Source organism: Typopeltis vanoorti, chromosome 20 (genome assembly GCF_054136105.1).
Source record: "Typopeltis vanoorti isolate ZY-2024b chromosome 20, IOZ_Tvanoo_1.0, whole genome shotgun sequence".
NCBI lineage: Eukaryota > Metazoa > Arthropoda > Arachnida > Uropygi > Thelyphonidae > Typopeltis > Typopeltis vanoorti.
Window position 1 is genome coordinate 107817156 of NC_143568.1, and position 20240 is coordinate 107837395.

Here is a 20240-nt window from a genome sequence, read left to right on the forward strand (position 1 = left end):
TCCTCCCCACGCTTTCGTAATGCCACTCGAGTTTTCAATGGGTCCTGAAGAAGCCATCACTGAGTCCACCTGAACTCTCTCGTCTTTCCCCGCTTTGTAGGGTTTCGGCAGTACTGTTCTGGGTGCATGCGTGCGCTTTTCCTCCCGTGTCATACGCTTGACCCCTTTCCCTCACCTGTTGTATTCTACAAGGCACCAGTACCTTGGCTTCGCAGGTTACTAAAAAAACTTGTTAACAATATTAATGGTTTGTTTCGGCCTACGTGTTCGTTATATTCCAATTTATGCTACCATCATGATTATCTTTCAATTAAAGTTAGTTTTTGTGAAAAGCGACTCCCGGTCATCCACCTCGACAGTAATAAACGACGGAAAAGAAATTATCATGTATTATGAAGGGAAGACGCTTGCTGAGGTTGAAGTGACGCCAAACGGTCATACGTTCTACCGCTGTCGACTCCAGGAAGTTGAGTAAGTAAATAAGCTGTATTCGAAAAAAAAAAAAATTACTCCATGTTCCAAATTAATTTTTTTTGAAAGATCTTAATAAATTTTGATTACGGCTGTAATATTTCAAAAAAATACCAAAATCGAAACATTATAATATAATTATTAGTAAGTATTACAATAGCAAACGATTATAATTATTATTATAAGTATTAATAATTAATTCACTTATCAAATTCATGTCAAAATTAATTCACTATAAAAAGTTGAATCATGAAACTGAGTTCTTATAAATCAGTGACGTCAACCTTTTTATGGACTACAGCTAATTTTAATACGATGACACGTGACTGTTAATACCATAATTCATTAGTATTGGCGTATTTATTAGTTTAAGCAAAACAGTACGTACGATGTCCTTCGCATGCAGTATTGCAAACATGCTGAATTTATTATAACACATCCATTTTGAAACATAGACATTTTTGTTATTTTGAATTATGAATTCATATTTATATTATATATAAATGATTCAAGCTGCACATTTTATCTTAATGAGTTGAACAGCAAAACGTATTTTATCATCACCTACCGCTTGCATAAATTGCTGTCAAAATTATAAATACCATTTTTGCATTTCTGTTATGGTATGTTACTAAAACTTTGTAGTTTGACTTAGTAAATAATAACACAAGCACAAAGTAATAATTCTAATATAAAGAAGTTTCATATTTTAATATTATTTTTTCAAAAAAATAACGTACACTCACTTAGCTATTCACATATATCCGGGTACTTCTGGAAAGGTAGAAGTGCCATCTAATAGAAACGGCAGTTTTTTTTGTTTGTTTGTTTCTTTTTGTTTTTCGCGAAATCTTCGATATTTTACTTATTTCTCTCCCAATTGGCAAAATTGAAAAATTGTCAAGCTGCGAGAAAGAAAAAAAAAAAAAAAAAGCTATTTTAAGCTATTACAGCGTTACAGTTCTAAGTGATTTACCCTTTTATCTATATACAGCAAATTATCTTTTTACACTGCTTTTTTTACACAATTTCGAAATAACACAGTTTAGAAAACAAAAGCAATTCTATTTTTACGCGGTATATTTTGATTTTACACGGTTTAGATGGCGCTTATTTTTAAAATTTCTGTTTGGATTCAGTTCTGTTAAATATGGTATTTCCATTATAATTATCATTTCCTGGAACGGTACATATGTACTTAAACTTGAATTTTGGGGAACTTCCTCGATGTTTTAAATATCAGGGATTACTCTATGCTACAGAATGTAGAGAATTGTGGCGACAACAAAAATAAATAAAAATAAGTACCGGTAAATCAATTTTTGTAATTACGATTCCCCGAAGTTAAGCCGACAGATGATCTGTTATATTCACTTGCCGTTGGTTCCTGGAAGCAGAAGGGTGCTATGCTGATTCCACAAAGTTAAGTTGGTCCGTTACGGGAGGCCCGCTTATATAAACTGCTTGGAAGGAGTTAAGCTGTTTGCTTAACTTGTATTTATTTAGATTTACTTATTTATTTATTACATTTAAAATGTTTCCCAAAAGATGTTAAAAAAACTGAAATTTATCACTAACGCCTTTCATATACTAAAGGGGCTCTTTTAGCCCTATGTTTTTTTTTTTTTTTTTTGAGTTCGATGGCTAGTCCGTTTCCACCCTTAGCTGTCACTGATAACTGGCCTAAGACTATCAATGATTTTATGCCATACTCTCTGGGTGTCTTTAAATCATTGATAGTCTTAGGCTATGAGTCGATGATGGCTCATAGTTTCTAAGTGTGGGTTTTGCGGTCCATTTCTTGAGTTGCAGTTTAAAAATTACTTTTCGATGAAAAAAAATAAAAAATAAAACTATCAGAATCATGCCAAAGATCGACTAACTCTGGAACCGACTTAAGAATGACTGAAAAAGTTCATTTAGTCGGCGACTAGAATAAAACTTAAAACGTCTTTCTTTTGGCGGCATAGCGCTATAGAAGCAAATGTCGTTTCCATAGGGTTACACAAAAATTCTAAAAGAATTTAATAGTTCAGTTATTTTGGCTAATCTGCTCAATACAGTTTTTATTGAACATTATCTATGCTCCAAAATTATCCACTCAGAACGAGCCAATCACAAAATTATCCATTCACCACGTGAAATATTTCAGTGTAACGTTTATCTTGTAGCAGTTCTTTCATGGAGATTGAGACGACAGAATTGGGTTCGTAATATTCTGATACACATATGGATGGAATGCATAACCTTTTTTATGACGTCTGCTACAGGCAATTTCAGATATTCTAATTGAGCTTTAGTCGCATGAACAAATTGATGACACGTGCTCAACCTAATTTTGAAATATTCCAAAAACGTGTCCGTGGGTGATAGAATGCATTGCCTGAGTGTGGTGAGTGCAGGGACAGTGAATTAAAGGTACGATGAGCTGTGCACATGAGAGTGGGACCTCCCATGATGAGTTTCTTGACTCCATGGAGGTCTGTTGATGAGCATAATAATAATAATAATAATTTTCTCAACAAGAATGTATAGTGTAATAATCAATATACTACACTTGATCAAATGTTTCAATTCGTCTACGATTTTTTCACTGAAAAATCGTTAGTTACCTGTCTTTATCTTGCAATTACTCTGCTACCTTTAATCCTATTACAGCTAATCCGTTGACGGATTAATTGTAATGAATACACCAATCAAGACCACGTGAGTTTATGAGAACAGCTTTACTTGGAATTTACTGGAACAGAAGTTTTCTTTTGTTGAATAGTATTTAGTTTGTTGTCGACAAGAGATTAAAATGAGGTTTGGGAATAATTAAAATGAAACATATCTTTAATTGCCCATGATTTATAAGCATCTAATACCAACAAGTTTCGCCGACGGGCTGTCCTCCGTCTTCTTCAGGTCAGGGCTTATAACGATAAGAGAAAAAAAAAAAAAAAAAACTCGAGTGGCTAAGTAGAGAAAAATGGAGTAACACTATGGTAAAAATTAAACATTAAAACAGAACGCGTAACATTACAACGCATGGAGCGTGTTGTGTTAGTCACTGTTAACGAGAGCACGTTCTGTAGTTTTGAGCGAAATTAAATTCTGGCAGACTGAGTGATTTTATTAAGGTTTTCCATATGTCAGCTATTATCATTTCCTGGTTTCTGTTAAGATTTTCTCCAGTGTTCGAAAAAAGGATTAACGTCTTTTGGCGATCTTAAAACGTGATGGACAGTCTTGACCGGTTTGAACGCAACTCTGATGTTGAAAGGTTTAAAAAGTTTTGAGATCTTCTTGGACACTTCCCTCCAAATTATGAAGACATCGTCTACCACACTAAAGGTTTTGGGTCTAATTTTGAGAGGATGTCTGTTTCTAGCTTTTCCATTAACAGATCTGCACAGGGCGACAAAAGGCAGCAAATTATGATGACGATGTCTTCATAATTTGGAGAGACACAAAAACAGCTCTTTTGGACTTTTTAACCAACATTAATTATTTTCATCAAAAAATACAATTCACTTTGGAACTGGAAAAAGATTTTTGGATAACCTAATCAAGAAACTAGTAGATGAACATATCAAACCAAGTCTACCACAAACCAACACACACTGAACGCTACCTTCATTTCAAGTCAACTCACTATATTTCCCAGAAGCTCAGCACAATGCATATGTTCAAAAATAGAGCTACGATCATCATCTCAGAAAAAAAAAGAATAATCATTTTGAATAGAAATTTTCGTTTTTATTTAATTTTAAAAAGAATTTTTTTGCCAGCCTGGCTGGCCAAGCAGTTAGTGTATCTGCTCTCCAGCCAAAAGGCTGCGGGTTCGAATCCCGCCGTGGGTATGGATTTTTGTGATTATTTTGGGAAATACTAGTGATGATCGGCGGTAGATGGCATTGGTGTAGTTGTGGAGACAGTTGTAAAGCTGGTGCCCTCCCTTGATGAATCTTTGGACTCCATGTAGGTGTCAAATAATAAGAGGAAGAGCTCTATGATGAAATTACTCATATATCAGAGACATTAATAAAAAAAGGCTATCCAAAGAATCTAATCCACAAGATTCTTCATAGAATAATAATTTTGAATAGAATTTTCATTTTTATTTAATTTTAAATAGAATTTTTTGCCAGCCTGGCTCCCACAACAACAGCCTATCATCACTCAATCCAGTTCATCCATAGTTATTCCTTATGCAGGTACAGTGTGCGAGAAGATCGCAAAACATTATAAACATTCAACATCAGAGTTGCGTTCAAACCGGTCAAGACTGTCCGTCACGTTTTAAGATCGGAAAAGACATTAATCCTTTTTTCAAACACGTTGGAGTGTACAACATCCTATGTGCTTGTGGTCTAAACTATATAGGACAGGCGTCGAGAAGCCACGAAATCCGAAAAAAAAACAACAACATATAGATGTTAATAACAACAGAACAGACAACCCAGGTCTAGCCCATCATTTTGCGATTACCAACCATACCATTGATTGGGACAGCAGCTCCATGCCTTATCTAGAAGACTTCCATTGTAGAAATTTCAAGGAAGCCGTTGTAATCCTCCGTTCTGGAGAAAATCTTAACAGAAACCAGGGAATGATAATAGCTGACATATGGAAAACCTTGATAAGATCACTCAGTCTGTCAGAATTTAATTTCACTCAAACTACTGAACGTGCTCTCATAACAGTGACTAACACAACACACTCTATGTGTTGTAATGTTACGCGTTCTTTTTGATGTTTAATTTATACGATAGTGTTACTCCATTTTCTCTGTACTTAGCCACTCGAGTTTTCTGTTACGACAGCCCGTCGGCGAAACTTGTTGGTATTAGATGTTTATTAATCATGGTCAATTAAAGATCAATATATGTTCCTGTTTAATTATATGTTTGAATGACCAAATGTAATCTAAATAATGAGGTTTGGAAATGTCAAAAAAAAAATAAATTTTATCTCCTCTAAATAAGATCAACAATAGCAATACGTTTATTTATTGCCTTAAGGATTCGTAATCTTATTTTTGAAATTGGTGCCAAGGGAGTAACATAATTTATTCTCGTTTAACTTGAAATTATATCTAAAAATATTATCATCATCAACTCGGCTTGAAAATAATTTAAAGATTTTTTTAACGAATAATTTCCATTATCTTTTACTTGCAAAAGTTTGATCTATAGGCAAGTGCTTGTCATCATAATTACAGTTGTAGATACACTGCTCTCTTTTTACAAGCCAAGGACAAGCTTTTGGTCAATGCTGAGGCTAACTTTTCGAACATCACAAGTGTATACACGGTAATATATCAGAAGAATCTCGGCTTATTCTGTATTTTCTGAATCTCTCTCTCTCTTTTTTTTCTTTCGCCGTAATTATTGATACTTTAGAACCTGATACGTATTGTATGCGTGTTAAACGAAAATATCTATACATTGCATTTCAATTATATTCCAATTCACTGCCTAAAACTAATTGTAAATAACTGTTTTCCTTTGTAATTGTCTAATGTCTTTAACATTGGTTTTGAAACTTCTCATAACGAGCAGTGGCATGCCAAGGGTATTTGCCGCCTGGGATCAAACTTTTATCGGTCGCCCCTAATACTGCATTGTATTGTATAATCCAAATTAGATATTAGCTACATAAAATGTTGCCCGGATGCACTGTACTCCTTTCACCCTCGGGTTGGCGCGGCCCTGATAACGAGTATATCTCGCATTACAGTACCCCAACGTCATTACTTTATTTTAATGTTTTAAACTAGACTTCTTAGAGGTGCAAGTAATAATAATGTCCCTGTTGATACAGGTGCTTTGCAACCAAACTATTTCTTTGTAATAAGATTATTCCAGTCACTATCGTCTTTTTCTTAGGGCATTCACATGCCTGCAGTTCAGTCGCTTAGGAAACAACAGTAGCTGAATTTATTTCAGATTTTACATGATATTCTGCTTTTATAAGAACCTGTTTTTGATTTATGTCAACAAAAATTGCTTTCCATGGTTTTCCTACACTTTTTTTTTTTTTTTTTGTACTGAGGCGTGTCTGATATTTCCGGATAGCAAGATAACATTATTTGTTTGCTGCTTTATAAGAAAAAACATAGTAGACGATATAGTGTATATTTTTCACCTCTGAACAAGGCTATAAAGAGAGAGAGAGAGATGGTTATAATGTTAGGGACCATGATTATGCGATAACGGTAGTCAGTTAATCTACCGTTACCGTTGATTAACTGATCTACGGTAACGTAGATAACGTACTGTCGTTAACTGATTAAGAAAAAATCAGTTAACGACAGTACGGTAGATCAGCTGTCTACCGTACTGTCTTCCCAGACGTTTGTAGTTCAGTGCGGCTATCGGTGATGAGTAAGGCGAACAGATCTTTAAAAAGTTAGCACTAAAATGGCTTTTCCTCTCCATTTTGGGGAATAAAAGACATTACAAGATTTATTTTACTTTTAACATAAACGTGACGAGCGGACAGCTAATTATATTTAAAAATAAATGGTAATACAGTGATTGTCAGAAATTCCAACACTGTAGGCAGTGTACAGAATTGGGATTTCTGAATCCAATTTTACATAGCTCCAATTATCTGATTGCAATATATAATAGCAAAGAAATGATATCTATCCCAAAACCTGGAAACTGGCCTATATTCAACCCATTCCTAAAAAGGGTGACAAATCACTGCCATCTAACTACCACCCTATCTCACTCAATTCAGTCTGTCTAAAGTAATGGAGAAGGTCATCGCTCAACTCCTAATCTACCCTGAAGGTACCCGGCTATTAAGTGACCACCAGTACGGATTCTGTCAAAGCCGTTCAACAGGAGATCTACTCTCATACATCACCAATTACCGGACAAACGCCATCGAGAAATTCGGTGAATCTCAAGTGGTTGCACTTGATATCTCCAAAGCCTTTGACCGAGTCTGGCACAAAGGCTTACTAAGCAAACTCCCACATTTGGACTGTCCCAGGACTTCTGCAGATGGATTGCCAGCTTCCTGTCTGGATGCACACTATGTGCGATGGTAGATGGCTCCCTATCCCCTCACCATCCAACTAATGTGGGGGGGGTCCCACAAGGTTCAGTTCTCTCACTGACCTATCTTCCTTCTATATATCAATGACCTACTTCAGTTGATCTCTAACCCAATACAGTTTTGCAGATGACAGCACATTACATTCCTCCCTTTCATTTCACAAATCCTACTCTACACAACTCACCTCAACCACCACTGCCCTTAATTCCGACCTCCAAGCCATCCACCAATGGGGCTCAGATAACCTTGTCAACTTCCATGCTAGTAAAACCCAGTTCTGTCTTATTTCTCACAAAAAAGAACCATTTTACCCCACCACTGTTTTCGATAACACTCAAATTCTCAGACAAGATGAAATTTCTCTTGTTGGAATTACCTTGATATCAAGCCTCTCCTGGCATAAACACATCACAACCATTGCATCCACAGCTTCCAAAAAACTAGGTTTTCTCTTTTGTTCAAGACACTACTTCACCTCTAAACAGCTGTTAACACTATACAAGTCACAAATCTGCCCAAGTCACAAATCCAATCTCTCAAAATGCTTGACTCAATACAGAGGAGAGCAATAAGACTAATAAATGACCCATCCCTCACCAACTCACTCCCCCCACTTTCACAGAGATGCTTGATCTCTGCAATATGTGTGTTCTATAAATATTTCCATGGGAAATGTTCATCTGAAATTCCCGCACCCTGTACTAAGCCCATTCTAACACATACAGCTGAGCCCGACATCCTTTCATGGTACACCTTGAAACCCACAGAACAAGATTCTTTTCCTTCTCATTCATCCCTGCTACTGCAGTACTGTGGAATAGTCTTCACCCTGAAGTATTTCCCAAGGAATACAACATACAGGCATTCAAATCAAATGTAAACAAGTTTCTCCTTTCGCAAACTCCCACCACCCATGTATGGTATTAACGTACTATAGGTTGACCAGCCAACCCATTGATTATGCAATTAACTCATAAGGCTAGAAAGTAATTTATTTATGAATTAAAATTTTATATTAAAAAGATTATCATATGGACATCTCCATGGAGTCAGTAAACTCATCACAGACCAAATTATCCACACAATATCTCTCATACCTTTTCTGGAACTCATTGATAGAAGAAACACTCATAATAAATCGGGCAACTTATTCCATTCATAATTCACCACTCTCTAAGTGAAAAATCTAGTCCGCCACCCTTGTTAACCACACTCTTACTTAATTTCCAGAAATGATCTCTTGTTCTTTCACCACTATCCCACTGCCGAAATATTTCCCCTGCATCAGTCTTATAAAAACTTTTCAGTAACTTAAATGTTTCTATCATATCCCCTCTATCAATGTAAGGAGCATTCCTTATTCCTTACAACCTCACCAACTTGGTCACTCACATCTGAATCCTTTCTACCACTTCCTCATAAATTAAACATACCAAGATGCACATATCCTTACGTGCATTGCATTATGGGATACTTAGGCAACTAATGTGAAATCATTAGTCTCTATATACAAGTATCTCAGTCATGAAGTTACTTCACGTGCAAACTTTGTTTGCTCACACATGAATAAACCAAGATTATTATTATTATGTGACAAGGAGTCCAAAGACTCATCAAGGGAGGGTACCCACTTCGCAACTTATCCACCAACTACAGCGAACCGCAATTACCATCATTATCTACACTAACACCATCTACCACCCACCACCACTAGTATTTCACAGACAATCACAAACATTAATGCCCATGGCGGGATTTGAACCTGCAGTCTTTTGGCTGGAGAGTGGATAAGCTGACCACTTGGCCGGCATTTTTCTTCTAATTTCTTGGCATCTTTAATTTATAGTATAACCAAGTGGAAAAACTTTCGACCACTTCCTCATCTCCAAGAAAGTGACCAGACCTGAGCACAGATGTGGACATATCAACACCTTATAAAGATACTGGCCAGAAAACATACCTGAAGATTTCTTGATAATTAATAGTAAAAAATAAATAATATGTAAATAATAAGTAAAGCTAATTGTTATATTTGAAGGTCTACAGTAATTGTAACATCCGTTTAAAATCAGCCTCCAACTATAAGAAGCAAAGTGCATAAAATCTTAATTATTACTGAGTAATATTGGAATCATCTTTGAATATTTGTTATAATTTAAAATATATTTACAGAAATGAAGAAGATATGGAAAATATTGTAAAAGAGAAAGGTCTTTTAGCCAGACACACCGATTTTGCAACAATGCGCCAACTTATTAACACCTGCAGTCATTCAAATGCTACAAGTATATCGCCAACAAAAGAATCTAAATGGTCAGTCTGGTCCCTGTTAAGTGGTATTATACCAGGTGAGTGTGATTTATTCTTTTAGTAGTTCCATTTAATGCTTAAATATGACAAGGTACTGTCCAAAAGTTCCCAGTCTATCTGCAAGATGCATATGTGCGGCAGTACGACTTGCCACTTTTAGGTATATTGTTCTATTACTTCATTGTAAGTAGCTATTATAGTTTGTAGTGTTTTATGTAATTCGTAAAATCTTGTCTAGGATGTGAAGAACCTTTATAAGGACATTTCAGTTGGTGAGTTAGCTGATCTCTTACAAAGAGGTACAAAGATGACAAAGAGGTGCTTGGGTACAAGATTACAACAATAATATAATTTCTTATCTATTATGTGTGTAGCAGTGTGGAGTAGAGTGTGCTCCTGCAATGAGTCTTTGGACTCCTTGGAGGTGTCACGTGTTGTAATAATAATAATAAATAAATAAAATCCAGTAACACTTTTAATTCCCTTATAGGGAGTAAGCAAAGCCATTATTTCCTAACTTTTTGGAGATTCAAGGAACAGCTCAATGTCGACCAGTAACCATTCAGACAGCTGGTCCACTAATTACACTCAGCAACCGGTGAATAGAGGCACCTGACAAGTGCTGCCATCTCAGCACTTGTCAGGTTAATTAAATGTGTTCTACAGTTTTCAATATGTGGGTTCGATTTTCTTAAGTTTATAGGATGAAAAACCTCTTGTTTTCAGGAGAAAAAATCCACTGCATGTGCCAGAGATAGACTAACTCAGGAACTAGTGTTCCTCTAGTCGGCAAGTAGAATTGAACCTAGGTCTTTCTTCAGGCAGCCAAGCACTCTCAGTGTGTCTGGGAGCAAAAAACCTTTCCACATCCTTATGAGACTGGCAAACTTCACCTTTGGTTGGAATGTTTTCATAAGGATAAACCTAATTAGTATTTTAACAATTACAATTTAAAAAACATCAGCTGCCTGCTTTCATTTTACTTGGTTAGTTCTGACACAAGAATTTTTGTGCTTGATATAATGTTATTATAAAGTTGTTTTCCTTTCTATGCTGAATACTGTTGTGTGCATACATGCACATATAATTCAAGTGACGATGGACTTCAAAACATTACTACTCTTAAAAAATTTACAGCATTTAAAATTATGTACCAATGATTTCTTTATTTACAGGGACAAAGTGGTGTGGACTTGGTGATACAGCAAAACAATTTGAAGATCTTGGTAAAAATAAGCAGACTGATACTTGCTGTAGGGCTCATGACCATTGTCCTGTCAAGTTGAAAGCATTACGTGCTGGCTATGGACTCGTGAACTTATCTGTATATACAAAGTAAGCAGAAACCCTACATCTGAATGGTACTTATAATATTAGCTCTATGTGAAAGTATTAGAAGCACATTTGCTTTTTTTTTTTTTTTTTGGAATGATTATTACTGCACTTGTTAATGGTGTTTTTGTTTGAAAAATGTTTTTATTAAAAATGAAAAATAAATTATTGCATTAAATGTGTTGAAACATGATTCCTAAAAATATTATTATTATTATGTGACACCTCCAAGAAGTCCAAAGACTCATTGCAGAGGGTGCTCCACTCTACTCTGCTATGCCCATATCACTCACTCTTTCTTTCTCTCTTCCTTCTGCTAAATTAATCACACACACACAGGATGACACTACTAACACCACCAATGCTATCTATCACCCATTACCCCCACTAACAATATTTTTTGTCTCTAAACTGTACATGTTCTCATGGCCAATTTGCACACATGTGGAAAACATGTTGACTAACTTATCTCCAGTTGAAAAAAACCATATAAAAATTTCAGGGGTGAATGCTGGTCTTGAAATTCACACTTACTCATGTTATCATTCAGGGAGTGAGAGGTGTGATTGAAGTCTGATTAGCAGAATAATGAATTACTGACCATTTAAAACTATATAGTTAGAAATTTATGTACATTTAATCATACAAATACAACATTTATTTTACAAATGATATTCTATCTTTTTCAATTTAGCTACTTGAATACAAATTCTACCCTACAGTTCTTCTTTATGAAATGGTCAATAACATCATCATAAAAAGTTGGCTGTAACTTGATTTTCCCAAGCAACATGCACACTTGTAAAGGCTGGCTGAAGCTCACTGGTTAGAGCTACTTTGACTGCGTATGGCCTGTGTTTAAGACGTGAAGGGAGGCAGAAATGGCTATGCGCATGCATGAAATCACAGTGCTGTAGTGAAGACTTGGAAGCCCCAACAACCGAACAAGCCAAGGTAGCTTTGACTAGATGAGCAAGCATCAGCCTTCGATACACAATGCAAACCTCAATTATTGCCGTGCAAGCTTAAGACGTCTTCTGTCTACAAAAATAAAAGTCTAAATGGAATGCTTATAAATGCATGCATTTATTAACAAATAAATATTACTTCTTTCTGAAGCATAGAGAAGTGGATGTGGCGTTTGCACATCACCGCGCTTGGCCGCACGAAGGAAGTCTTGGTTTCGAGTCTAGTCGGCGACTAGAGGAAATTTTTCTAAGCCTTTTTTCGACCGGTTCCCGAGTTAGTCGATCTCTGGCACGGGCAAGCAGGTTTTTCCTCCCGGAAACTCGGGTTTTTCGTCCTGTAAACTCAAGAAAATCGACCGTAGAACCCACATTATTTCAGACATTAAATATATTGTGTTAAGGTTAGGGACCACGAGATGGCAGCACATTTGAGCCGTCTCTCTTCACTGCGTACCGCTTAATTAGTGATAGCCTTGGGCCATCTGTCTCTGATTGGGTACTAGTGGAGATTGAACTGCCCACTCAGTCTCCAAAAGTTAGATAGGGCTAAATGGCCTCGCCTACTCCCGTATACGGGAATAAAAAAGGCGTTAGCTGAGCTGATAGCTGAAGCATAGAGAATTCGCCCCTGAAAAATTCCTCTCATCACAATGAGAATCAAATGCTGGTCCTTGTTCTGCTGTTCTTCCAACTGTACTACAGAGGCTAATATTTATAATTATAGAAATATTATTAGAAATATTTAAAATTGATTCAATTAGGCTTTTCCTTTTGCATGCGATTATAAAATTCCAATGTTTACATCTCAGTAACAGGTTATATTATTAACATTCAAATCACAAATAATACAATACTGTTTTCAAAAATGAATGTATTACACAGCTATTCAATACTTTTGTTTTGAGGGGAAAATATGCACACATATATATAGTTTCTGTCAGATTCTTCATATTTTGCATAAAGAGAACTTGACACACAAAGTACATGTAGAGTATACCTAGTTGTGAATTTGAAACCGATGATCCTGAAAACCACTACATGGACAGGCACAGCAGCAGCAGCATTCTTGGTAAAGACAAATAATGTCCACATGCAATAATTTAGCATTAATGGCTATGAAATAACCTTGGTATGTAGAGTATTCAGTTACAAATGATAATGTTAGTAGCCCCATAAGGTTTCAGTATCCCAAGACTTATATACAAATCTCTACAGAGTCCAAAGAATCTTCTAGTGATGATGCTTTATTATTTATTATAAAGAATTACAAAAACTTATTATTACAAGATGGCCTGGTTGGCCAAGTGGATAGTGTATCCGCTCTCCATCTAAAAGGCTGCAGGTTCGAATCCTGCCGTGGGCATGGATGTTTGTGATTGTCTGTGGAAATACCAGTGGTGGTTGGCAGTAGATGGTGTTGGTGTAGTTGCGGTCAGTTGGTAATTGAATGGTGGAGATGTAGTTGTAGAGTAGTAGATGCCCTCCCTCCCTCGATGAGTCCTTGGACTCCCTGGAGGTGTCAAATAATAATAAAGACACCTCCAGGGAGTCAGGGACTCATACCTTCTCTTGAATTCATTCACACTATCTGTACTCACAACCTTCAAACGCAAGCTATTTCAGTCATGGACTGCACTGTGAGAAAAAATCTAGCACTCACTCTTTTCTGGACTAATTCATTCCTAGCTTTCATGGATGCTCTCTTCTCCCCCCCCCCATAAAATGAAAAACTCCATCTACTAGTATCCTGTATGATCCTTTGTTTATAGCTATCTATCATATTACTCCTGCCTTCTAGCATCTGCAGTCCACCAATTCTCAATCTCTACTCCTAATCTACATTCCACACTCTCAATATTGTCTTTAATACTCTCCTTTGCACTCTCTTCACTGTATCTGCATCAACTCAAAAACTAGAAGACCAAATCCTCATCTGGACTACACAGTAGTCCAAATAAGGTAAAATCTTACTTGTGTTTCTTTTAGCAGTGCAATTATTCTCTGAGTTGTATTCACAATTTTTGCGATATGACTACTAAACTACAACTTCCTATCTACTAAAATTGCCTCCATAGCACAATCGGAGAATGATGGTACATTGCACCCTTTGGATGGAAAAGGCCAGAGTTCAATTCTCATCATGGCAAGAGGAATCTTTATATGGGCTTTTTCAATTGAAGATGAGTTAGCAGATTCTATACAGAGTTAGCAGGATTTTTACTCCCAGAAACTTGGTTTTTCAGCCCATACAGGCAAATTGGCCATGAGAACATATACCATTTACAGACAAAAAATACTGTTGTTGGTGGTGATGGGCAGTAGATGATGTTGATGGTAGTTGCGTATAGTGGGAGAATTAAGTAGTAGGGAGAGATGGTATGATGTCTGTAGCGGAGTGGAGTAGAGTGCCCTCCAGCAATGAGTCCTTGGGCTCCTAGGAGGAGTCATGTAATAATAATAATAAAACTTCAAGATCCCTAGCCTGATCAGTTCATTCTGGCATAATCATGCCAATAATATGCCAGTGGATATCTCATTGCACCAACATGCATAACTTCACATTTACTAACAATGAACTGATAGCTATTTTCACATGCTTATAAGTATAGCTTATTCAAATCATTATGCAAGTACTGCATGCCAGTGACATTCCTGATTATTACTATCATCAGCAATTAACTGTATGTGACCTGTTAAATCCTTTCCAATATTATTAGTGTAAAGAGTGAATAACAATGAATCAAAGACTGATCTCTGCATTACACCACTAGTCACCTTAAATTTTGTAGAATCATATTTCCATATTTGTTCCTCTGTATGAATGCATACACAGAACAGGATTTCTTTGGCTGTTCTGAACAGTGATTTTTTTTTTTTTTTGTGATATTTGCCAATTTTGAGCCATTTTAATCTTAGTTGCAAAATAGCACTAAGCACTAACATTTTTAACTCTCTCTCTCTCTTTCATTTTTAACTCCCTATATTTTGATTTTTATCTGAATTAGTAGTGTAAATTATTTCAGCTTCCTTTCCCCTCCAGATTACAGTGGGTCCTTAGAAACTTTGGATGGACCACTAATCTCTGCATTTTTAATTTTGCAACATGTTAATTGTACCAGACGTTTTTTATTGCAATTGCATAATAACCTTGTGATTTTCTATCATGCTAAAATGTAAATAAATTATTATTAATGCATCCTTTTTTGTAACACTTCCACAGATCCCACTGCGACTGTGATAATGACTTTTACAATTGTTTGAAGAGCACTCAGACTCGTATGGCTGACATTATTGGAAATTTATATTTCAATATATTAAAAGTTGAATGCATTAGAATGACATCTCCAGCACTATGCATTGCAAAGAGGTAAGTTTATGCTAATTAAATCTCAACACATAATTTATATGATGCATTCTGACGATATGAACCTACAGTGTCTTATCAATTTATTTTAAAAAGCAGTATTACTGAACAGTAAAAAAAATTATTAAAAAAACACACATATATATTTTTAATCTCCCCTCCAACAAAAAAAAAGAAACATTTATTTATGCTGTAATCAGCTATAAAATTGAAATAATAAAAGACAGAGAGAAAAAGAGAGAGAGAGAGAGAGAGAGAGAGAAAAGCACTTGTTCTGCCAGAAGTCTAACAGTAGTGATGCCAAAAATGAAGGAAAAAGACCTCATCTTTAAAATATGGAGGAAATAAAAGTACGTAAGCAGGCAATCAGTTGGCTGGCATTCTTCTGATCCTTACATCACGTAATCTGATCAATTTAGGCCCAACAGTAACTGTACAAAAACATTAAAAAAAAAGAAGGAAAATGCAAATTGTGTAGTAGTATTTTTTAGTTAAATGAACATTTGTTAAGGTTTAGTTGATGATTTAAGCCCATAATTAGATTTTATGGAAAAGAAAACAGCACAAAGAAATTAATTTAAAAAAAAATTCAAACCTTTTAGTTCCCTCTCCCCAGATATATGATTTACCTAAACTTCATAAACCCATTAACCTGCACTGTAAGATTTGTATAATTGTCTATAAGAGTGTGAGTTCTGTGATCAGTTTTTTTTTAAGGGAGAGGGTAAAAACCTGCTTACTGAGAGGGAAAAAAAAAAAAAATTAAGTGCCAGTAGCCAAGATCAACCAACTCTGAAACCAGCCAAAGAAAGGCCTAGAACAAGGTCTCTTAAGTTGTTTTCATTGGAGTCTCTCCTTTGTATATCTATTAGCACAGTATTTTTCTTCCTATATATTCTCCATATATCTGTTCATATAAAACATCAGTAATGCCCTAAATTTGAATAAAAAGCCAATGACATTATAAAAAAAGGGGTCCTAAACATAAATAGACTAAATAGCCAGAAAAATAATATTGACTTAGAGGAGTAACATGGGAATTTTTCCAGAAATAATACCTATATATCACAGTATAGCAGATACTGCTGACTCTACCCTCCTTAACATTAGCCAAATCTTTAATCTACACCATCCCTTCCTTACTGGTCATAACTTCACCTTATATAAAATGAGCAATCCCTTCCCAACACTTTAGCTTCCATCCACTAGTATGGATGGCAAAACTGAAGAGATTAGAAAATCTCTTCAGTTTTGCCATCCATACTAGTTACTTCACTTGGAAGGACACCATATATAAACCGAGTTTGGTGACAATTGGATGACAGACAACTAGGCAAATAGCCAACAAGATGACAGGAAAATTATACCAAAAAAAAAAAAAAGAGTATAATCTGACCATAATTCTTGATGCCAAGACACCACATTCTTTATTGGTTCATTTCTTAACATTTTTTCAGTCTCTCTCTCTCTCGTTCCTTTGTATTGATACACTATTTTTACTTTATTTTATGCTCTATTTTTACGCTTTACACTTTTACTTAAGTTACTATAGGTTATCTAATTTCTAATACCTTGGGAACCTTGGAATATTTATTTAATGTTATGACTGCACCACCAAGATTACCCTTTATGGGTATTAAATATAATTAAGATTACCTGCAGAATTCTCTAAATCTATCTCAGGCTCTATTGATAGTCGTGGCTACTCTTATTTAACTTCACCTCACAGGTTCGCATTTATTTAGAAACAGTGCATTGGATTAAGGATCAGTGAATACACATGCTTTAACATAACAAACCTATTTATTAAAACTATGATGCAATTACACAGTGTCATAAATGAATTGACTCTTATTAAACAAAAAAAAAAAAATCTAAAGCTAAGAATTATGATATCTCAATAATTGTACGCATATTAAAACATGCAGCAATACTATCATACACCAATCTATAATCTCATCCCAATACTAATTTGTTCATGCAATATATACATATACTTCAATCAACAAGTTTCTCATATATAAATTATACCAATTATTCTTCAGCTTCTTAGTCTGGAACAAATAATCACAATTTAACTTTGTAAATATCCCTCCAAATATCAGTCAATCTTCTGCAACATTAAACTTACACATAAAGGTTTTACTCTCAGTTCTTCTCTTGACCAAGAGAAGCTTATTTGACCTGAGAGCTTACGGGATACACTCGCTGGCATTTATGAGTTGCCCTAGCCGGAGGGAGATAATCTTTCTTGGAGATTTCAGAATCCATAATTCTGATGGCCCTCTCTTCTCTAATTCACAGACCAAAGCGGAAAAGAAGCTGAATTGTTTACTGGCAATAAACACCAGATAATCCTCATAATTCTCTTAACATCTTTTCTTAACCAGCTTTTCTTTGAAACACACCATTGACATTAGCGTTTCTCTTGGCAACTCTGACTATAACCTTGTCTGGATCTTTTTCTACAGATTTTCCTTCTCCCATCTAATCTCAGCCTCATTTCCTATAGCAATGCAATGGTCACCCCTAACACACTAGTGCTGCTTAAGGTTGTCCAATGTTTACTTTTTCATTGTCCATATTTTTTTTTCTTCTTTTCCATGGTCCAATTTTTGCTTCTGTTCTTTGATCCAAGCATTTGCTCTGATATCTAATAACTGAAATTATTCTTTCTAGGATGAGTGCTTTTTTCCCTACTTTGCTCAAACCCTAGACCTTTAACCTAGCCTAGGTTTTTCCAACAAATATATAAAAACAGTCCAAGCTAAAAATGCGGCATAATGTTCAATGGCTCTGAAGTTAAAAACTCCAGCTTCTCACTCAGTGCATAATAAGTGTAAAAAAAATCATCAACAAATCTAAGGCAAACTTTTTTTAAAGGCTAAATGCACTAAATCTGCCTCCTGCTCAAATGGCGGTCAAGCCTTCTGGTCCCTTGCCAAGACTGTTTGGCAAACATCCGTCCTGCTATGTTTTCATCTCTTGCTCCTTCTCTGAATGGAACAATGGTATTCAGTCTTCTCCTCGAACTCTTCTTTAGACTACCAAGGAACATTTCCTCCTATTATTTCACAAACCACCTGCAGTATGCCTCCTCTGACCTTTTGCCAGAAGGACATCAGAAAAATATGCAATAACCTTGACACTAATAAATCTCTCAAGTCCAGATGATATTCCTCCAGTTGTACTAAAAGCTTGTGCTCCAGTATTCCATATCACTTTTACAAGCTGTCAGGCCTTGATGTTTCACACAAGCTATCTTGGCCATATACTTGAGTTTACTATATGGAAAGATCCTTTAGTAATGTAATTTTATTCATAAGTTTTCTTTCAATACTTTTAAATATTATACTGTCTGACTTTTAGACAGTATAATATCATAACATTACATAATATGCAGTTATGCAGTGTTTATTGCTACAGAGTTTGAATTTTTGTTTTCTTACAGAAAAAATCCTGCTGGTACAGAAGTCTGCAGTTTATGGACATATAACACAACTTTTTCTCAAATGAAAATGGTTAAAATGAATTTGCGATATTAAAAATTGCAATAAAGATCCTGAATTTTTGGCAGCCTGGATAATACAGGAGGTCCTCGGATTCAGCCCAATTCATTATAATTCCTACTTGTAATTCTGATGGTTGATCTCACCTATTTGACTAAGAAAAGTTGTCAAACATACAAAAAAAAACTAATAGAAAGTACTAATTTGCAATGATGCAAATTTGTCCAAACAAACTGTGAGTCATCATAGTATTAGAGACTAAGCACTGATTCAGAATCATGAATACTATGGCTCCAATAAGGAATGGGAACAATAGTGTTAAAAAGAGCACAATAAAATCATAGCTATGAATTGAAATAAAAAGAACTGAGAGGGACGCAAAGGCCAAAATGTCATTTGATAAATACACATTAACCACTGACTTATGTCAACTCACCCAATAGCCCTCTTCTAACCATTCAAATCTTTCCTTTAACAATCATTAATTTATATCCAATAAGCATTGTACATTTCCAGTGACTAAAGACAAGCTCTGAGATGCAATTGCACTGAATTCCTATAAAGTTGGTTGGGGATAGTTTTTCTATAGGGTTACATCTTTATAGATAACACTATGGAAAATGTTTTGTTTTTTTTATTATAAATAATCAAAAGATTTTTTTTTTTATCAGAGTGCTAATATACTAATTAATACAATAAAATCCTGGTTGGTGCTTGGGTTATTCTTAGAACACAAAGCACTAATTGAAGCAGCACCAAATAGGATTTTTCATATGAAAAATAATCCTGTTTCACCAAACAGGATTATTTTTCATATTTTATTTTTAACATTATATTTTATTAGGTGAAATAATGAAATTTTCTTAAGTAATCTTTTTATGAAAGTTGCTAATTATTAGTTATTCATTGTGTTGCAGCACAATGAGTAACTAATAAATAAATGAATGTTAATGATGATACAATTAAAGCTGCTCTTAGGGATTACCGAGCATGAGTGCGAAACAGTACCAAATGGGACAGTGTTAAAATAGCATATTATAGTATATAATTTATTATTGTACATTTTATGTGTGTATAATAATAGACTTGAAATGAATATCTCTGAAACATTTCACTGGACATGAATTAAAAATTGTGAAAGGAGATTTTAATTACAAAATGGACAAACAAACAAGGCATGCATAGTGGCTGAGCTACTACAACATGGCCTTCTTGCTGCTAAATTTTAAC

The 20240-nt window shown here is 35.3% G+C and overlaps 1 protein-coding gene across 1 annotated transcript; it reads left to right on the forward strand.

Annotated features, from left to right (window-relative positions):
* Positions 1-385: 385 nt before the first annotated feature.
* LOC150095768 (acidic phospholipase A2 PA4) lies at positions 386-19858 on the forward strand. The gene is made up of 5 exons (XM_090409954.1): positions 386-471; positions 9700-9875; positions 11013-11172; positions 15358-15504; positions 19855-19858. The coding sequence occupies exons 1-5, from the start codon at positions 386-388 to the stop codon at positions 19856-19858; spliced, it is 573 nt and encodes a 190-aa protein (XP_090266080.1).
* The last annotated feature ends 382 nt before the right edge of the window (positions 19859-20240 follow it).

Excerpts from the sequence above, each read along its gene's own strand:
- LOC150095768 (XM_090409954.1), top strand. The coding sequence starts at position 386 with ATGTATTATGAAGGGAAGACGCTTGCTGAGGTTGAAGTGACGCCAAAC. Across the intron at positions 9,876-11,012 it reads GTTAAGTGGTATTATACCAG|GGACAAAGTGGTGTGGACTT; the intron begins GTGAGTGTGATT and ends CTTTATTTACAG. Across the intron at positions 11,173-15,357 it reads AACTTATCTGTATATACAAA|ATCCCACTGCGACTGTGATA; the intron begins GTAAGCAGAAAC and ends ACACTTCCACAG.